Source organism: Agelaius tricolor, unplaced genomic scaffold, assembly GCF_023055355.1.
Source record: "Agelaius tricolor isolate 1412-34295 unplaced genomic scaffold, bAgeTri1.0.p SCAF_4, whole genome shotgun sequence".
Taxonomy (NCBI): Eukaryota; Metazoa; Chordata; class Aves; order Passeriformes; family Icteridae; genus Agelaius; species Agelaius tricolor.
In genome coordinates this window covers 30645046-30664420 of record NW_027269264.1, presented here as the reverse complement: position 1 = coordinate 30664420, position 19375 = coordinate 30645046, and the positions used below count along the sequence as shown (strand labels likewise).

General features: G+C 34.8%; 1 protein-coding gene across 6 annotated transcripts in view; it reads left to right on the top strand.

Moving 5' to 3' along the window:
• Positions 1-19375, top strand: part of RIC1 (RIC1 homolog, RAB6A GEF complex partner 1) — a 47063-nt gene that overhangs the window by 16527 nt on the left and 11161 nt on the right. For 3 of the 6 annotated variants that reach the window (XM_071425068.1, XM_071425072.1, XM_071425074.1), the window contains exons 4-16: positions 8321-8428; positions 9496-9638; positions 9877-10013; positions 10942-11033; positions 12110-12198; positions 13048-13192; positions 13667-13715; positions 14845-14997; positions 15360-15563; positions 17000-17038; positions 17294-17404; positions 17989-18078; positions 18705-18865. In XM_071425068.1, coding sequence (XP_071281169.1) covers positions 8321-8428; positions 9496-9638; positions 9877-10013; positions 10942-11033; positions 12110-12198; positions 13048-13192; positions 13667-13715; positions 14845-14997; positions 15360-15563; positions 17000-17038; positions 17294-17404; positions 17989-18078; positions 18705-18865 — 1521 coding nt within the window. Of the gene's footprint in view, positions 1-2827; positions 2952-8320; positions 8429-9495; positions 9639-9876; positions 10014-10941; positions 11034-12109; positions 12199-13047; positions 13193-13666; positions 13716-14844; positions 14998-15359; positions 15564-16999; positions 17039-17293; positions 17405-17988; positions 18079-18704; positions 18866-19375 lie in introns of those variants that run through there. The other 3 variants (XM_071425073.1, XM_071425069.1, XM_071425070.1) reach the window with 3 other exon arrangements.

Below are 19375 nucleotides of genomic sequence, written 5' to 3'. Positions count from 1 at the left end.
CAGATACACTGTGCTGCCCGTAGGCAGTCTCACTAATTTACATTGTAGAGCAAATACTTGGCAGAGGTTAATCAAACAAAAACCCTCCAATCTAAAATGAACAAACTGACAAATGAGACCAAAAGCTAGAATTGAAACTTTTATCTTTCTTTTGGCATATATTCATTTTCCAAAGGCATTATTTCATTGAAATGGTCGGATTTCACTTCTGCTGGGCTGAACAATACCAAGTTAGTTTTCTTCACTCTGAAGCCATTACAGATCAGTGAAAGGCCTTGTATGTGACTTGCCTCATGCTTGAAAGGGGACATCTTACTGTTTTCTCCCCCTGTAACAGTGTGTTCTTGGCTCCTTCCTCTGTGTTGGCAGCAGTGATTATGCAGCTGTGCCTTAAGTGAAGTCGGGTTGTTGACCTGATGGGGAAACTAAACCTACCTATCTTCCTTTTTTAACTCTCCCTGTCCCCTGCCCTGGATTCTAGTAGCTTATTTTGCAAGTTGGCATTTGATAAAAGGCTGGTATTAGAAAATGGTGACTTTGCAGTAGTACTGAGTAGCTACACTGGAAGTTGAAAAGCATGAAGTGACTGTTCAGTGATACTTGTATAAATCTTATGATTCATGGTAAAGCATTTGCTTGGAACATTTTTGCAGTCATGGTGATATTAATTAGAACTCTTCCAGCTCTGTCTTGTGTGGTTATTTACCTATGCTGGGCAAAGTGAGAGAGAGGGCGATGACTTTTGGAAAAAGTATGAGGAAGTCCTTGCATTAGCGAAGTGACATCTGCTGGAAACTAGTTAGTAAAAACTGAGATGAATGTTCAGTCATGTTTTACTTTATTATTACTAATTGTTGATGTTTATTAAGTGCCCATATCTACTAACTTTTTGTAAGTAGAATGAAGCCTGTTCTTTAGTAGCCTTTCTTTAAATAATAGTGGCCAGTTCTGGCAGAAATACAAAACTTCAATGTCATGGCTACAATGAGAAAGGGAAACCCTCCTAATACAACTTCTTCTTGAACAGATTTCTTAAGCTGTGCATATCAATATAACAAGATGGTCATGTGCTGGGAATACACACCAGTAAAATCCTCAGCTGCTCCACAATACTGGTCTAGTGCAAAATTTCCTAGTTTATTCAGTATCCTGAAATTGAAATTGCAGCTAGGTTTGTTAACATGCAGGTGAAAATACTGAGAATGGTTGTGTTTAGATCCTTTTGTCAGCTTAGCTCTCATTTAAACAAACTGTGCATATTTTACCATAAATGAAGAAAAAGTGGGTAGTCAGAAAAGCAGGTACTAGGTATATGGTAGATAATTTCTTGACTTCAGTAGTTTTTTGCAGTCTTCAAGATTGGATTGGGACGCTGAAGTAAAGTAACTTCATGTGGTATTGGTATATTTTAAATAACTGCTTTAAAATTTGCTTGATAATGGTTTAGCTTTGATTTGAAGAAAAGGATCAAATGACTTGCTGAAAGTCAAAATTGCTCCTCAGTTGTCCGGGAGAGGGATGTTTGTGGAGAAAATGTTCCTCCAATTGATAGTTACTTTTATACAGAATTGTTACTATATGTAGCCTTTGAGCAACACGGACCAGAAGAGCTTGCCTGTATCTGGTATGTTAACTGCTATTCTAGCATGCAGCTGTTTTGTAAACTGTAATTGCACTTATGAAAGTTTTTTATTGGTCCAGCTCAAACAAATGCTTCAATGTGGAAAGCGAAACAAAACTGTATGAGAAGCGACAGAAATACTTGGGCTGTTTGTAGCTCATGATGCATTCTAGCATATCTAATCGCAGCATGATTTTTTTTCAGGGCCAAGTCTCTCTTTTTTTCTCAATCTAATCAGCACACGTTTAGTAAGAGAGCTAAAGTGTGAATTGAGGCTAAGATGCCATCCTGTTTGAATGTCAGAGTCTTTGCTTTTCCTTATCTTTCAGTATTATGAAATAGAGAGATTTTGGAAAGTAAGGTTGAGTGATCTTCTCTTGCACCCTGCTATTGTTTGTATTAAACCAGATGGAATCAGAGCCTAGGAAAATTGATTTCCTGTTTAAAAATGCACATTTCACATGATTGTCTCCTTTTCATATCATCCAGTTGTAATGGTCTTTATATTCTGAAATGCAGTGTTTTAATGGAAGTACTAAAATCCAAAATTAAAATTTGTTGCTGGAGCCCACAAATCTGTTGAAGCTTGTTGTATTAGTAACTGAGGACATAGCTCTTACGAAATGTAGAACATGTTAAATACTGAAAGAAGGTTTAGTGGGAAATGCTTCTTAAACACTATTTTATACCTTTAGAGATTTAATCTATATGAAATCTACTCATGTAGGTATGGTAAGAGTTAGGCAACTAACTTGTTCAGTATTATGCATATTATATGTAAAAACCTATTACTAGACTTCTATGATGAAACAAATGCTCATGCTGTAAGTGCAACATATGAATATTTATATATAAAAAAGGAAACTTTTCATTTTTCTTGCTGGAATCTATGGGGGTTTTTTTGTCATATTGTGATATTTTAGGAATGTAGTTTTTCTGTCAAAGAAAATTTTTCTGGCACTGTTGATATTTGGCTAGGAATTGCCAGTCTGTTCTTGGAGTGAACTGTCATTCATGCTTAATGAAAACTTACAGTATCCTGCTTAATTTGTGAGACTAAAAACAGGGGGAAGAAAACAGTAATTGTATGGCGTTTAGTTTATTAAAATTGTGCCAGAGTACCCTGCAGTTTTATTCCAGCTCTTGAATGCTTTGCTACAGTTCAGAGCAGATTTGGAAGAGAATCAGTATTGGCCATTAGCCCACATTCTGGGATATTTTCCTACAGTGAGCACAAGTACAAAGTCCTGCTTCAATTAGTTCGGTCTGGTTTTACCACCCAATTCCTAAAGTAACTACAAGACAAAACATGAAAAATAATGTATGTAAGGTAAGATTGTAGCATTTTAAAATAAAATATATCTCTGCCTTCGATTGCTTAAGGAAAGTGACAGTGCATAAAAGCAAATTTTCAGCTTTGTAAGCTGCAGCAAGGTACAGTGGAAACTTTTTGAGGATTTTCCAAATGAATTTGTATAGCTATTCTTATGCTTGATGGTAAAGAGGTGAGTAACACCATCAGAGGCTTCTCTATACTGATCTGGTTGTTGTTTCTGTTTAGAGGTTTGCCAAGGAGAGTAACTGAAGTTTTTTTGCTTGAAGAGCATGTGTGACTTAGTGCTGAGGATATTTTTGCTTTTCAAAAAAGACAAAATCTAAAAATTTTACATGGCTAATTAACTAAATGTGGTAATTGGAGAGTCTTTTTTGTCAGGTTTCTTCATATCCTCAAGTGGAGCCTGCATTTGGGGAATGATAAGGATGTTGTGTAAATTTAGAATAAGACCTCAGTGGTGTAGGTTATTAAGTCTCTGAAAATGCTTTGAAAATCAGTTGTTATCTAACCAGTATGAATTTTTGAAGAAACTAGTTCATATGATGGTTTTCAAAGCTGTATTGTTGCTTATATACCTGGTTACTCTATTCATGTCTTATCTTTCTGGCATTTTTAAAAGCTATCTATCTACTTTTCTATAGCCTGATGGTTTATAGGTGCCATAAATTACCTCATCAGTAAACATTTTCTTCCTGATTCAATGACTGAAGATTACTATGTACAAAGGTTTTGAACTTCAAACTCTGGAAGGGTAATAAATGAGGTGTACGGTGAATTAACTTAGTAGGTAATTTGTGCTCAGCATTAAGCTTCTGCTGAACTTTACCATTGTGGTTTTCCCTGTAAGATTTTAGGATTGTTTGAAAAATATATTTTCAAACTAGATTAGCTGAAGAACTTTTATTAACCATTATGGCACTTTTATTAACCATTGGAACCGTATGGAACTTTTATTAACCATTATGGCACTTGCAAACTCTTGATGGTGGTTCAAGATGTTTTAACCTTTTAATTAAAGGGAAACACAGGTTGGATATCAGGAAAAACTTTTTTTACAGAAAGAGTGATAAAGTACTGGAATGGTCTGCCCAGGGAGGTGGTGGAGTCGCCATTCCTGGATGCGTTGAAAAAAAGATGTGGCACTCAATGCCATGGTTTAGTTAGGGCATGGATTGGATTCAATGACCTTAAAGGTCTCTTCCAACCCAGTGATTTTGTGGTTCTGTAACTGTTGTCAAGAAATCTTTGCAACTGAAATAATCATTTAGTAAACCATTTAGCCTTTTTATATGTATAGTTGATCAATATGCTAGCTAGCTGTTTCTTTAACTGCAGAAATGTGCTACTACCTAATTGTGTTGTAAAGGCTATACTAAGAACTACTTTTCTAAGCACTTATTCTTCATAGTTGTTACCATAAACTCACTTTAATTTTGTTGGTGCAGCTGTTGCCAATCTGTATGAATACATCTCTGCATCCAGTCAGATGTATTTAATCCTCAACTGGTGGCTGCCTGCAGTGTGTGGTGGAGAGATGCAGGTTTAAGGAGTGAAAAGATGCTAGATGCATGAAAACCAAATCTCACAGGTGATGATACAGGCTTTTTGAATCAGGTATACAAAAATGAAGTCCTCAGCTTTTCAGTGTGAACATTAACTGAACTGTTCACATGAACCATTGTAAAATGGTTAGGAAAAATTGTGTAATTGTGCTAATGCCAAGATAATGGCAGTTGTCAGTTTTTTTCCTTCTTGACTTCAAGAAGAATAACTTGTTGGTGATGTAAATTGTTTTAGAAACATTGCCCTGCTTTTGTTATATAAATATTGCAATTAATAGCTGAAGCATCATGATTTTTAATCTTCTTCTTGTCCCTTCCTTCCCACTCTAAGTACTACTGAAGAAGTAATTTTATCAGGAACAGCTAAGAAGATCATAGCCCAAAAGTAGTATAAAAATATTTTACCTTGTTTGTATCAAACAATTGTTCTAGAAATAATTTTTAAGTGTCTGCAGTCTTTGTTATTTTTTTCAGTGAAATGTCTCCATTGCTTCTCATTACTTGCATGGTTTAGCTAGTGAGAATGGATGCTACTGCCTTGTTTGTTGTTTGGTTGGTTTTTTAAGTAATACATTGTTTACCATTAGCCACAGTATTTTTTTGAAGTACTGTATTTTTTTACTGTGAGAGCATTTCTGAATTTTTCTAAACTATTATCCAACAATATCTGCCAACTATATTACTATGATTACCCCAAATAGTACACTGGAAACTTAAATATGAATTTAATGCTAATTCTGTCTCCAAGCTAGAATTCTCCATTACTAAGCAGAAAGCAGTGGACATTATTTTAAAGTACTAGAACAGACTTAAATATAATATGTGTTGTTTATCTTAATTGCAATTATAAAGAAACTCCCTAATTACAGGCTTTCAGATTCTGCTATAATTAACTTCTTAAGTATTTCTTAGATACTTTTGGTAGCAGTGACAAATTTGTCTGTTCATCATGTTGTATGACTTAACTTCTGTGCAGTTAGTGGAGGCCATAAATGTAGTATTGTGCACCTAGAAAAATTAGCTGGCCGGTGTCCTGTTTCCTCCCTGGACTTCCCACCATTTCAGATAACAAACTTCAAGAAATTCTTCCTACCAGAAGAGGCTGTCTGACTCTGCTTTTGCATGGTGCTGCCTCTTTTTTGAATTTAGGATGCTTTAAAGTTTGGTGTGTTGGGGCTTTTAAAAACCGCATCCCTAATCTTTCCATGTTTCAGTTTTTCTTGGGTTGCAGATTTTCCTCAGTTCTGAGTTTTAAGAGATTTACTCACAGGCTTTGTTACATTAACAGATGCTATGCAAATAGCAATGATTATATTTGATTTAACATGCAGCCGGTCAGTCGCTGGAATGTATTCCTCTCAATTCTTGTGCAAAACTTCAAGTTTGGCTGTAGCCATAGCAGATGCTGATGTGGCAACCCAGACCAAACATTCTTTCCTGCTTCAGTCATCTGTGTGCATTCTTCGTTTAAAGGTCAAAGGAGCTCAGCCAGTAAGGCTGACTCATGCAGATGTGGACTGTATGAACACGGTGTACTTTTGGTAGCACCTCCTTTGCACCCATAATAGGGGTTTCTTTTTGAATTGATAAATTAGACAAAATCACAGGCAATGAGTTGAAATAGTGGCATTTTTGGAATTTCAGTCAAGGTGATGTACCTCAAATCTGTGTGGATTGTCCTTTTGCAAGGTGGATAAAAGAAGCCTTTTTGGGACAGGAATGATAGTGCCCCAGTGGAAAAGATAAGGTACCACAGATGGTGACCAATTCACTAAAACTAGCTTGTGAAACTGAAAATATTCAAATATTCTTGCAAGTTATTTTTTTATCAAAGGTGTTGAAGGGAAAGAAAGCCAGCCTACGTGGAGACTTGAAATTTTTCTTCCTGGAAAACATGTCTTTTAAACCATGTTGTTACCATTCTGGCTTTGTAGTTTGTGCTGTGTAGAAACCTTGAGTTTACTCTTGGTTATGTACTTCAGTCAGTTAAAACAGACATGTTAAGTTGTGTCTTATTCCTACCTAACAGCAACATTTCTGCATTACTCAACCCTTTCATCGCAGTTTTAGTCACTTGCTTGCACAATTCAGTTGTACCACTGATTGTTGATAAACCAGAGTAATTTCATCTAGTTTGGAAGTATACTCTCTGGAACTGTATGTTCACATGTTTTGAAAAGCCTATCTCCAAACACCTGGGGTTTTGTACATTTTAAAAAATACCCCAACAACCCCACCATGCTAGTATTATTAAAAAAAGAAATGACTGCTTTTTTCAGGGTTCCTGTCAGTGCATGACAGCTAGCTTACATGAAGGCCTAGATCTTTCCTAAGACAGCTGCCTTTTACAATTAATTTTTGTTCAAAATGCAAACCAAACATTCTAATTATTAAAATTTATACAAGTTGCAAATCTTTTGCTGGTAGATTAACTAACCTTAAAATATTTTTTTCTCATTTTTCAATGTAATTCTTCACAGCCACCATAGTTTTGTTCTGGAAAAATGATACTACTTCCATCTGCTAAATCCACATTGACAAAAGTTACCTTGGTCTTACCTTAGCCGGCATATATCTTTGTCCTTGCTACACAAGGAAAGGTATAGTGCCCATCGAAGAATAACAGATATGAATATGGCATTGCTATAAAATGGTAATGAATTAAGGAACGTGATATCTACTGAGATAAACAAGACAGGAAAGAGATTGATGCATCCTTGTGCTGTCAAACTTCTCTAAAGCTCCATCTGCTTTGGTTTCTGCCATGTCTTAGGCAGTTACACTTGCTACCCTGATGTAAATTAAAATAAATGTTCTGTCAATTAAAATACAGATAAAGATTACATGAATCTCTGTGCTTCTCTATTGTTTCTGACTGTTGAAGTTACTACAAATTCTAATTATACTAATTCTTCTTGTCTGCAATGCCTGCTGCATTCATAGTTTGCTTTGCTTACTAGCATAATGCTCATTAGATAAATAAGCTGAATGACATGATACTTAGGACTGTAGGTCAGTTTTCATTAAAAAAAAAGTTTAAAAAGCACATGGCATGTCTGATAACACAGATAAATAAGGAATACTTTAATGCTGTATAGTAATGTATAATGATATTGTGACATAATCAATGGAATGTGAAATTTAAAATGAGGAAGACAAAAATAAGATGCTTTCTACATCTAGAAGTTGATACTTTGTAATGGTTTGTTTAAAGGGATGGAATCAGTGTTCAGTCAGCTCTTCTTAGTAGGTCTTAGGTTAAAAACTAGTTAATTTGCCTCAGGGAGAAATATTCCTATGAAATACTGTGATAGATGTCTACTTGTATTATGCATACTGAATTTATATTATAAACATTGATCTGGCAAAAAGAATGGAAGAAACCTAAACATTTTGGAGTCTGTAATTTTGAAGTCTGTAATGCATCTTGAAAAATAATAAATTGGAGATACTTAAGAATTCAGGAATTTAATTACTGTAAATAGTTGAGTAACAATTTATTAAATCAGATTTTTCACTGATACATATCCCTTATTTTAGGAGTATTAAGGCAGGCCACACAGCTATTGTAATGTTCATTCTCTATTCATTGTCTTATTTTGTCTATGTATTAGACTAAACTTTTAGCATCAGACTTACATCCTAGATATTCAGTGCTGCTTGTGGGGGTGTGGGTGTATACATATATACACACACACATATAAATATGGGGAAAAAAAGACCACAGGAATGTAAGTCCGTAACTCTTGAGTCTTTTGAAGGACAACCTGTTTCAATTAAAACATTTCTCTTGTATTTTAGAGGAAGCCCGCACCTGAAGGGAACCCCACATTATAAGGAAGAGCAATGTGCTCCTTCATTAAATCTAGAAATGAAGAAAGTGCTGGACTTGCAAGCCTCTATCACAAGGTATGCTCATTAATTGGGTCTTGAGAATTTTTCCATATGTATCAATGCTTTTTAAAAAGTGAAGGGAAAACTGGATGGAAGAAAAGGCTTCTAGTAAGTTTTTACGCTTATTAATACTAATGACTAGTATTAGTAAGTTATTATTAGCAGCTAGTAAGTCTGAGGAGGTGAAAAAGTGAATTGCTGTTTAAGAATTCTTTCTGTGCTTGGCAATACTGATATTTCCAGCATACAGAAGTATATAGTATGCTCAGTATTACTGTGTATTACTATAAATGAGTTTGTCCTTCAGCTCCAAGTGTGTATTAGAGATTTCATGGAGGCATTGGTCAGTTAGAGAAAAACTGTATGCAGGATTTCAGCATTTCTCCAGACGCCTGCAGAGGGTCCACATTTGTCCTTTTTCTTTACCTCTTGCTTTTTTGTGGTGATGGCCTGTCCTATAAAGAAATTTTGAACATGATAAATAAGTATGCATGAAAAGTTGCTGAAACTTCATAGCGTTGGAGGAGGGGGAAAGTAACAAAGTGAAGTTTGGGAAGAGGCTCCTTAGGACAAAATGGCTGTTGGAAGACATGCAGTATATACTGGAAAAAGCTTTTTTGTATGCAAGTAGATTAGCAGTAGTTGTCAGGAGTTTGGAAATGTTTAAGAAAGGATTTAGAAGGAGTCTTATTTCTCCTTCACCAGTTCATTCCAACCACAGATTAAAATGTATTGGGAATTATTTACAGCCTAGGCAGTATTGTTAGTTTTCTGGGATAGATGAATAATTGATTGTTGTCAGCAATGTCTTATGGTTAGTCAAAAGTATTGAAAAGATCTCCAGCAGTTAGTATCCCAGTTAAGCAATTACTCTAACAGTACAGACCTGTTCATGAACAGTGATTGCTGGAGAGAAGTTGAGGTCTATACCATATTTTGTCAGCCTGGTAAATGTTTGTAACTTTACAATGCAGTTGCTGGTACAAGAGGCAGTAATACAGTGTTCATGATATTAATTGATACTTCTGTGACATTGATTTGATATGAAGTGTTTTTAGGGATTAACAAATATCTTTTATTAGTTTGCAGTCCATGTTAGAAGATCTACTTGTGGCTACTGCTGATGGATTTCTCCATCTCATTCACTGGGATGGGATGACCAATGGGAGGAAGGCCATCAACCTATGTACAGTTCCATTTTCTGTAGATCTGCAGTCTTCCCGAGGTAGGTTTTAGGGATTCTATTGGTTATAACAGTTACCTCTTAGTGACATACCATCTGACATAAAATATTTTCTCTGTTCTTAAGCAGAGATGGGAAAATTTTGCCATTTGTAAATGGGAATGAAATAGCCTGTTTAAATCAGGTTTTCTCATTGAAGTAATAAGTAAATATCTGAAATGTCTGTTAGTTTGCAATATTTCTGTGTTCACTTATTTTTAAATTGCTCATACTTTCTCAGCAGGTTCACTTATGGGATTTGAAGATGTTTACATCAGAGATATGGAATACTGTGCCACGCTTGATGGCTTTGCTGTTGTTTTTAATGATGGCAGAGTTGGTTTCATTACACCGATGTCAAGTAGATTCACTGCTGAGGTATGTTTCCTTTAGCATTTCTACCATGCACAATAAATGTGTTTTCCTTGGTTTCTGCATTTCAGTCGGCTTTTTACTTTACATTCTGTTCAGCTTACAAAGAAACTAAAATTTAACATCTGCTTAAGAGATGACATAAGAACAAGGCTGCATTTTGTAGCATAATTTGAGCTAGATTTTTATAGAGTTGGTACCACTGGGAGGCCATAATTGATAATAACTTCCATTTATTCATTGAAATTGTCATTACAGACTGTGTCTTATTGTGTTAGACCAACAGCCTTCCTGTTAGAAGTTACAAGTGGGATGACAGGAAGTGGTATCTCCTAAGTACTATGTCTAGGACTTAGTTCTTATCAAGTCTGTCTCTTTCTCATAGTGACAAGCATACTTCAGAATTTCTTTTACAGGAATCTTTTCTAAGTTTTCTCACCTGTAATTCAGCCTAAAAACTATTACATTTTGTTGTTAAATATCTGTGTTTTAGCTACAGAATACTGAAAAGAATAGATCTATATCAGATTCCTTTACCCACTTAAAACACTTGTGATCTCAGCTGTTGCAGATGGAAACTTACTTTTATGTTTTTCTTTCTTTCTTCATTCTTAGTACCATCTACCATTTTTTTTTTCCCTAGACAGTGTTAGGAACTTTTTTGCCTTACAGGTATTGACTTATTTTGTTATTAATAAGTTTTTCTTACATACTGTTATCTCTCTCTAATTTATATTAAGAAGAATGAAACCTGTTTTGCATTTACTGGATTTTATTTGTTTGAGCCATGTCATTTGGTCTCGACATGAATAGAAATGTTGAGATCATAAAGGTCAACTGGCAGATGTGTAATATGGTGGACATGGATAGAAGCTGACTGCTATTAATAAAAGCACTGTTTAACAAAAAATCTTCTGAATTCCTTTCTCTACAGCAGCTCCATGGTGTTTGGGCACAAGATGTAGTTGATGGAACTTGTGTGGCAGTGAATAACAAATACAGGCTAATGGCGTTTGGATGTGCCAAGTAAGTTTTTTAAGGCTGGTTCAGAGCAGGGGGAGATTGTTTCATTATAAATCTGAATTAGTAGTTACTTCTTACTAAGTTGGGTTGCAAGAACTGTAAAGATGAAAATAATCAGTCTGCCTGGAGATAACATAATGTGCTGTCAAGGAGTCAGGAGAGAGGTGGAAAGAAATGGTTGCTTGGTTGAACTACAATTGAGATTCATGTTTGCTGTTCACGTCTGGGGAAAAAAAATTGAAAGATGGCTTGACCAGTAGCAAGGATTGGAAAGTGATACAATCCCAGCTAATCTCAAAGCAGGATTATAAAGTGAGTTTTAAGTAGTTAGTCATAGTAATATTGGACAAGAATCAGCACTTGGCACTCAACTGAGAAGATGCTCTGTGCAATTATGATTTGGTCAAGAAAAATATTGCCTGCTAGAATAACTGTGAATATTTGTAAATTAAATCTTGCAGAAGTGCTTTTAGTTGTGGTATTTTGCATACTGCTCCTTCAGGTCCCCCCTGTGTAATACTGCTTAAGCTGACCTTGGAGTGCAGCCTTTTATTTTCTTTGATTGTATTTTGCTTAGGTTTTGTTTTATAAAATTTTTAAAAATCTGTTTTATTTTTCATCTGTCCTCTTAAGAACCAGTATTCTTATTTGTAGTAACAATACAGTGTGTTGGTGTTTTCTCAGAAACAGGAATAGTTACTTTGATTAACTGATCATAGTATGCCTTAGTACATCCCTGATGAAACTTTGGCACTGAGTAACTACTGCGTTCCCTCATGGGTTGTCTGGCAGTTGGAAGCCATAAATATATGTGGACTGTATGTACATATGTATCTTAGGAGAATGAAGTCTTTTCAGTACATGAATTATTCTAGGGCTGGTGGTTTGGGTCCTCTGATGCCTTCTGGAAAACATCTTAGAAATTTGTTTCACAAAGTTCTTTGACTATAATTTGATTCAACATCTCTGTTCTAGATAAATTTGTTACTGGTGAGAGAAATAGCATCTTTTCTTAGCCTCTTGAAACTGGTAAGAAATCCAAATGGTCCGTAGTCTAAAGCATGTGTAATGTCTTCCAGTGGCTCTGTGCAGGTTTATACAATAGATACCACCACTGGCGCCATGCAGTTTTCTCATAAATTGGAACTGACACCAAAACAATATCCTGGTGAGCTACTTTTATTGCTAGAATTTTCCAGCTGCTTTTAGGGTATTCTCTATTTTTTATCATTGGCTAGTTAACCTCTGTTTGTTTGCATAATCACTGATGTGAATAGTATTTACTCCTGTCTGTTTATAGTAATTAAGTCTTGTGTCTTTGCACTTTTAGCGGCTTGCTTTTTAATTAACTTTTGGATGTGTTTTGTGTATGTGAGGGTTCGGGTGGGTGGTTTTTGTTTTTGTGGGGTTTTTAACTAATTCTTAGTCTTGAAATTAATTTTCAATAACCTCAGGAAATTAAAGGTTATTGCCAAAACTGATAATGAGTATAATAGAACTGTGAATTAATTTGAAGTGACTGATATACAGAGTACAGAAAAAATACTGAGTAGTGCAGCTTTCTTCCTGCACTGCAGTGTATTTTTTCATGTAGTATTCTATGCTTGAGAGTAAGAAGCATATGAAGTAGGTAAATTGCATCCTCAACTGAAAATGTGTGTGTCTATTGGTTTTCAGTTAAAAAACAAATCCATAAATAAGTTTTACAGTTGTGTTAAGTGCCTCTATTGTCTGAAAAATTATTTTATTAGAATTGTGGTTCTGTGGTTGTCTTATAGCAGTGTACTTCTGGCATGTTTTCCTGTATTATTAGTTTCTTATGAAACCAAGCATGCATTGGAAAGACACTATTTTTTGTTTGCTACTTATTCACTTTAAGATAGTCAGTTTGATAAATGCATCAGTTAATTGAAAAATCAAATATTTACTTCCATATATTTTTGTTTATACTTTTACAGTGAAACCAGTTGACGGACTTTCACTGTTTTCACTTACTTTGTTGTCTACTTTTAAACAGATATTTGGAATAAAACAGGACCCGTTAAACTAATCAGATGGTCACCTGATAGCTGTGTTGTGATGGTGACCTGGGAATGTGGAGGTTTGTCCTTATGGAGTGTTTTTGGTGCTCAGCTTATCTGTACTTTAGGAGGCGATTTTGCGTGAGTATTTTTAATGACATTGTAAAGAGTTTATTAGAAGTGTTTGTTTTTATAATTGAAAGCATTTAAGTAGAAATTAATTCACTGAATTAGCTTTTTAAAATTCTCTTTTTCCTTTATGATTTCTTAGATATTGATATATCTTGGCAAATATTTAGGAGGGGATCATTTAAATATAAAGAAAAATATATTATTTTTATTTTATAATAGTCTTTTTGTCTGTAAAAGAAAATTACCCTAGAAGTAAGCTCGAGCAAGCAAATATTAAAATTCCCTCAGTGCCTGTATTTCAAATAGTTTATGCTAGACATCTGACAGTTGCATTGCCTTTTCTGTAGTGTTGTGGATCAAACAGGCTGTACCATTTGAGATGAGGTTCAATGTAGAACCATATGAAAACACAAGATAGGAATTTAATTTATTATTCTGATGAAGTCATTTGCAAACTCAAACTTGTTCTATTCTGTTTTTAAGGTATCAATCTGATGGTGCCAAAAAGGACCCTCTAAAAATCCGTTCCATGGTAAGCAGGAATGTAAAAACACTGTAGTAGGATGACTCTTAATGTTTTTAATTGTTTTTAGTATAACAGATTTTCAGAAAATCAAACTGTCTTTCTTTTGCCTAATTAGTTTTCATAGTATGATGCCTTTACTACAATGTTTTATTGAAGGACAAAAGGACAACTGATGAATTTTTTTCATGAAGTATGCATGACATGCCTTTTCTTGCCTTTGCTTTTAATATTAAGAATGAACACTTGTGATTTTTACTTAATTTTGCTTTTTTATCTGGTCTGTATTTCAAAGTGCAGTCAGACACAGATCAACATTAATTGTAGACTCCCTTATTTCTCTAAATTTACTAGCTGGCCTATGACACTTAAAGTAACTTTACTAAGATTATTAATTCCAGAGAAACTGAACTGGTTTTTTTTAATACAAACTAGTTAACATTAAATCCAATCTTGCTAGTCTGTAAAATCAATAAATAAATAGAATAAATTAGAGTAAATTTTAAATTAGAACAAATTTCAGACACAGTCTACAAGGCCTCATACAAACCATGATGAATTTTTTGTAGTATTTCTAAAACAATTTGGTTTATTTATCATGACATAGTTGCTATGAATATTGACAACTCTAAACATGCATCCCAAGCGGAGGTACATATATGCAATGACAGTACTTTTAAATTTACCTCTTAAAAAATTTCAAAAATTGAAATTCTGATATAATTGAATTTGATGAGCAGCAGCCAGTGTAATTTTGGAAATCAGGATTGTTTCATACCTGGCTCTTTGTTTGAATTTTTGTTTGTTGCCCTAAACTGCGAACTAAGCAGTCTTCACTACTTATGTGGGTGTCTTTGCACAGTTACGCTTCATTTAATCATTACTTTTTTAACATAAGACAGGAAATTATTCAAGCTAGATTCTTACTGTACCTTGTGAATTTTACTGTTTGATTCTTATAATGATATGGTTTAGAACAACAAAATGTGTGGATTTTTTCCAGGCTCATGTATATCATAAGATCAGTTGCAATCAGTTTCTGTAGTTCTTGTTTTATGAGAATATATAGTATTACATTTATATATGTGTATGTAGTGTTGGGCTGGTAATTTTTTTATTGTTATTCTTTTACCTTCAGACCTGGGGATCAGAAGGGTATCATCTCTGGGTTATTGATGGGAGTTCTTCTTCAAACATGAAACCTGAAAGAAATGCAAATAATGAAGCTCAGCAGTTTGGTATTCTGCAGTTTCAGTTCATCAAGAGTGCACTCACTGTTAATCCTTGTATGGTAAGTTTTTTTGTTGATAAATATATCCTTGTTTTAGATCATACTTCCAGTTTTGGGTGACCTCTGAGTTGTTCTCTCAGGTTTTAATTCTGTTCTGCAGCCATTAGAGTTGTCTTTCTTTTTTGTCATAGAGCCTTTAAAATGGTACTGTGAAAATATTGCTATGAAATATTTCATATTGTTTACCTAGAATCTCTTAATATATTCATCATGTAAACATAAATACATAATTATATGTATTTATACATTTATATGTATTTATAATACATATAAATACATACAAATAAACCTTTGTTTTCTGTATGTGGAATTCAAAGTTGCTTTTTTTTCTTTTGTTTTGTTTTTGTTTGGTTTTAATATAGAGTAACCAGGAGCAAGTCCTCCTTCAAGGAGAAGATCGCTTATATTTGAACTGTGGAGATGCAGCACAGACTCAGAGTCCCAGAAATACTTTGGCACACTCTGAACATAACCACACCAGGGAAAGAGGCCCATTTTCAGATGGCAGTTTAGATTCTCAGGGTTTAAGCACTTTACTAGGACACCGGCATTGGCATGTTGTACAGGTAATTGATCCTGGTTGCCCGTATGTGCTTCGTGCTTGCAAGAATTTGTAGGAATAGAATATGCAGCTGATCTCCTCACTCTCTGCCGGACCTTTTTACTCTGGTATGAGATCATTGCCTTTTTATTGTCTCTGGGGGTTTGCCATGGTGCAGCTTTTTCTCATTGACAAAAGGTAAAGCGGTGTTGGTCCTATCAGCCTTGTGGGTATGAGTTTGCCTCCTAGCCAATAAATACAGTCTTAAAGCTTTTATGACTTGGGGAAGGAGTAGTTAATTACTTTCCTGGGCTTTGAAAGAGAGAATAAGTGCAACACACAAGAAATAATTTAGGTGTTTGTTTTTTTTATTTATGCAAAATGCTTTAAAATATATTCAGCTGATGTATATAGTCTTCTGAGTCCATCTGTATTTTCAAACATAAAAAATGGCATCTATTTAAGCATATAACTAAAGCTTCACAATATCAGACTTTCAAAGAAGAAATTGTTTCCAGGGTAGTAATGGGACTTCTATTTTTCCTGTAATATAAATAAAAAGATAAATATCTTTTAATCTGTAATTCTAATGTGTATTCTTTGATGTTGAATTGGTGACACTTTTAAAACAGAGATTTCTGAAGGATCCCCAGTATTTTGTTCTTCACATAGCACATGAATCAGTAGCATTAAAAAGTATTTGATTCTAGGCATATCAGGCAGGTTCTAGATACTGTTGAATTTCCACTTTAGCTGGCCAAGTAGCTCTTCTGTCTTCTAAAACTGGTGTAGGAAGGAGATATCTTTGTTCTGTGGTAAAAGTAAAGCTGAAACAATTAGAATTACTGTGCAGAGCAGCATATCCATAAAAAAGGACAGTGCCTAGGTCTCAATCAAGAGTACCTACCTTCCTTGTGTGAGATCGGAGAATGGAGTTCTAGGCTGATTTTGTATCATCCCATGTGACGTGAAGAATACCAAATTGAGATTGATCTGACGTATTCCAGTAAGGTTCTCTCATAGGAAGGCTTTTGGATATGCTGGTGTATATTTGTGACAGGATTAGAAATTTCATCCCTATACTGAAAGTCCTCTCTGAAGACTGTATTTATCAAAATCTTTATTTTTCTTTGAAATATTCTCTTAGAGAGGGAAGTAGCTGGGAGGAGAGATGAGCAAATTGTGACTATTAATCTGTAATATAATATTAATTGGTGTGTGTTGCTAATGCATTTCGATGTTTTGTGTATTCAAAACAGGGTAACATTTAGGCATCAATAACTTTTGGTGAGTGGGCTGTAATTGTATTTAAAAACAAATTTCCAACATTAAATACCTTCACGATAGTGTTTTGAAAAGAAACCGACATTGTCCAAATTCCTGTAGGATGTGGCAATTAATCGGTACTTTAATGGTAGTTGGTATAGTCATGTGGTTTCCATTTTCTCTTTTTTTTTTTAGATTCATAGTACATATCTAGAGAGCAACTGGCCTATAAGGGTGAGTTATTTTAAGAATATGTTCATTCTTATTTAAAAATATTGGAGGGTTATCCTTAGGATTGGCTGAACTCTGAAAATGAAATCATTAATTTACATTACAGAGAGAAAACTGTGTTAGCAAAGTATGAAACGTGAAGATACTTTACACGTTTTGAGTCTGATGTTGTTGCCTTGTGGTGCATATTTGGATAGGATATATAGTTTAAATAAGTTCCCATCTGAGGTTCTGGCGGCTTTTATTTCTTTTTTACAGTTTTCAGCTATTGACAAGCTTGGACAGAATGTAGCTGTTGTTGGCAAGTTTGGTTTTGCACATTATTCTTTACTCACCAAAAAATGGAAGCTATTTGGAAACATTACCCAGGTGAGAGGTTATGGAATTTTATTCTGGTGCACAGGGAAGATTTTATTTGTTGGGATGTGAGACTTGGAGAAAATTAGAGAGTATCATTTTCAAGTAAACGGCCTGTAGACACACTTGGGATTAGGGTTGCTGGTTATACATGTGTTTCTCATAAAGTGTCTGAAACACAGGTCTTGTGGTTTTGACACACTTAATTTGTGTCTGAATATTAGCAGAGTGTTCCAATTTTGCATGCATATAGTCAGTCAATTCCATTTGTTTTATCTGAGAGTTCATGTGATGTAGCTTTGGATGTAAAGCTTGTAAATTCAGGCTAGAAACACAATTGAGAGAGTCCAGGGATGCCAGTAGCATGAAGAACTGTGGAACTATATTTTGTAGGATGAGGTTTGTCCTTCACATAGTAGTCTTCAGTACTTTGGTTATTTTAAACATTAAGAACTTCTTATTCATAGTCTTGCCACTAAGCATAAAGCTTACAGAGATGATGCATGGCTTTAAGAAATTACCCATATAATGTACATGTCTGTGTGTGTAAGTGTATAAAAATACATACCTATATGTCATCTGCTTGCTTTTTTCAGGAGCAAACTATGATGGTAACAGGTGGCTTAGCATGGTGGAATGACTTCATTGTTCTTGCATGTTATAATTTAAATGATCACCAGGAAGAGGTGAGATACTTTTCTTCAAAGTAAACATATAATGATTAAAATATCTGATCTGTATGACAGTAGTATTATAAACATGAAATTTATTGTGATATTGTGAACATGTTTATACATGATAAACTTTGGTGGCTTTTGGTTATATTCAGAGTTTATATATTAATATATAAGTAATTCTTTGCAGAAAATTTTTGTTGTTGTTATTAAAAACTGTTTACTGCTGACTACAGTGAATCTACTAGTTCTGAAAACTTTGTGACACTTTTGCATATTAGCATGAAGTGTGTTCTGAGATACCTGTTTACAGTATTTTGGGAGAATTTTGCAAGCTTTTAAACTATATGGGCAGAGGAGATTTACTTACTCTTTGCTTTTTAAAACTGGTGAATAAAATTCCTTCCTTATGATTGTGTTCAGTACTTCAGCTTTGGCTGTACTGTGCTTTAACTGCTTTAGTTATAATAATAAAATGGATGCAATGGATAAAATACTTGATGAAACAAAAACTCAGTAGTGTGTCTTGGTAGAAATTCTTGACAACCATTCCACAATAAGAAAATAATCAAAAGTGGAATTACTATTACCTTCCTGGTAAACAGAACATGTTTACAAACTACTCCTTTTCGTTTTAGCTGAGAATCTACCTGCGAACGTCTAACCTTGACAACGCGTTTGCTCACATCACCAAAGTGCAGGCAAACACGTTACTACTGAGTGTCTTCCGGGACATTGTGATATTGTTCAGAGCAGATTGTTCCATTTGCCTTTACAGTATTGAGAGACGGTCTGAGGGGTGAGTGTCACTATTGGAATGCTTTTGCAGTAAGGTACCTGTGGACCTACTCTTAGTCTGAGTAAAATCCTACAGTAATACAAAGGTATTTGATAACTGGTGGAGTCAGATTTTTAAAATACAGAGTGGTGTTATCTTTATGCACAAGTTCATGAGTGTTTTCATTTGCACGCATACTGATAGGCCCATGCAAGGTAGAGGTAGGTAGTGGCTGATGTATGCACATTTCCAGCTGTCTGAACAAACATGTTCCTAAATTGTAGGAACTTGAAAACTGAATATGAATAGGACAAAAAGGGACTAAAAGACACCCACATATTTGAATATTTTAAAATAAAAACATGTTTCTAATATTAGAAGCACTAATTAGTGAAGGGAAGGTGGCAGCAGGCCTGCAAAGATGAAAAGGTTTGGTCTTGGTGAGGTGTTGAGGAATTGTTTTAGTACAAAAGGAGTAGCAATGTGAAATATGCCGGGTGCTTTCAGACAATTAAGATTAGTGAATCTAAG